Below are 630 nucleotides of genomic sequence, written 5' to 3'. Positions count from 1 at the left end.
ATTCAGTCTCATATTTGGACTCCGTCATCTGCCTCCGCAGGCCCCCGCGGGGACGGCCCATGGTAGCGGTACTTGAGAAGCCAACCGCCACATTTGGTCTAAGCTTGGTGTCGATAAAAAGCGGTTTATTGAGATCAAGTTTGGATGGGCCACTCTTTAGCGGAAGAGGCTGTGATTGCTCCCTCATGGCTCGGTCTCTGGCAGCTAATGCTAAAGCTAATGGTGAATTGGAGTCTAGTGGCTTGCCTGTTACTGGGTGAACGTAATTCCCACTTCCTGAGCTGTAGGTCTTATGAGCAGGCAGACTGATCGGGCTGTGTCCTGTACGGGTGTTCAACAGTTCCCTTACCATGGTGGGCTCAGGGCTGTTGAAGTCTGTCACGTTACCACCACCTCTAGGGATGCTAAGTAGTGATGAGGGAGGTGCCATGAGCCTACGCAGCCGCTCATCGCTGCTAAACATGCCCTCATCAATAGACTTAGAGTGTCGGAGACGTGGGGCTGGTGTAGGCACCACGTCCTCATCACCTGCATCTGTTGACTTAAAAGATGGGGAGTTGCGATGAGCATCAAGCCTCTTCTCCCTGTCTCTAACTGCACCGGCAATGGCAGCTGCAAAGGGACTGCCTG

General features: G+C 53.3%; 1 protein-coding gene across 1 annotated transcript; it reads right to left on the bottom strand.

Annotated features, from left to right (window-relative positions):
• Positions 1-4: 4 nt before the first annotated feature.
• LOC107735102 (SH3 and multiple ankyrin repeat domains protein 2-like) lies at positions 5-625 on the bottom strand (the record flags this gene model as incomplete). Its single annotated transcript, XM_016546901.1, has 1 exon — positions 5-625. A coding segment is annotated over one exon (621 nt), but the record flags the coding sequence as incomplete, so codon positions are not given.
• Between the last annotated feature and the right edge of the window lie 5 nt (positions 626-630).

The sequence above is a fragment of the Sinocyclocheilus rhinocerous genome, unplaced genomic scaffold (assembly GCF_001515625.1).
Source record: "Sinocyclocheilus rhinocerous isolate Xijiao unplaced genomic scaffold, SAMN03320098_v1.1 C35784179, whole genome shotgun sequence".
Lineage (NCBI taxonomy): Eukaryota > Metazoa > Chordata > Actinopteri > Cypriniformes > Cyprinidae > Sinocyclocheilus > Sinocyclocheilus rhinocerous.
The sequence above is the reverse complement of the archived record's forward strand: the minus strand, read 5'-3'. Positions and strand labels throughout refer to the sequence as shown.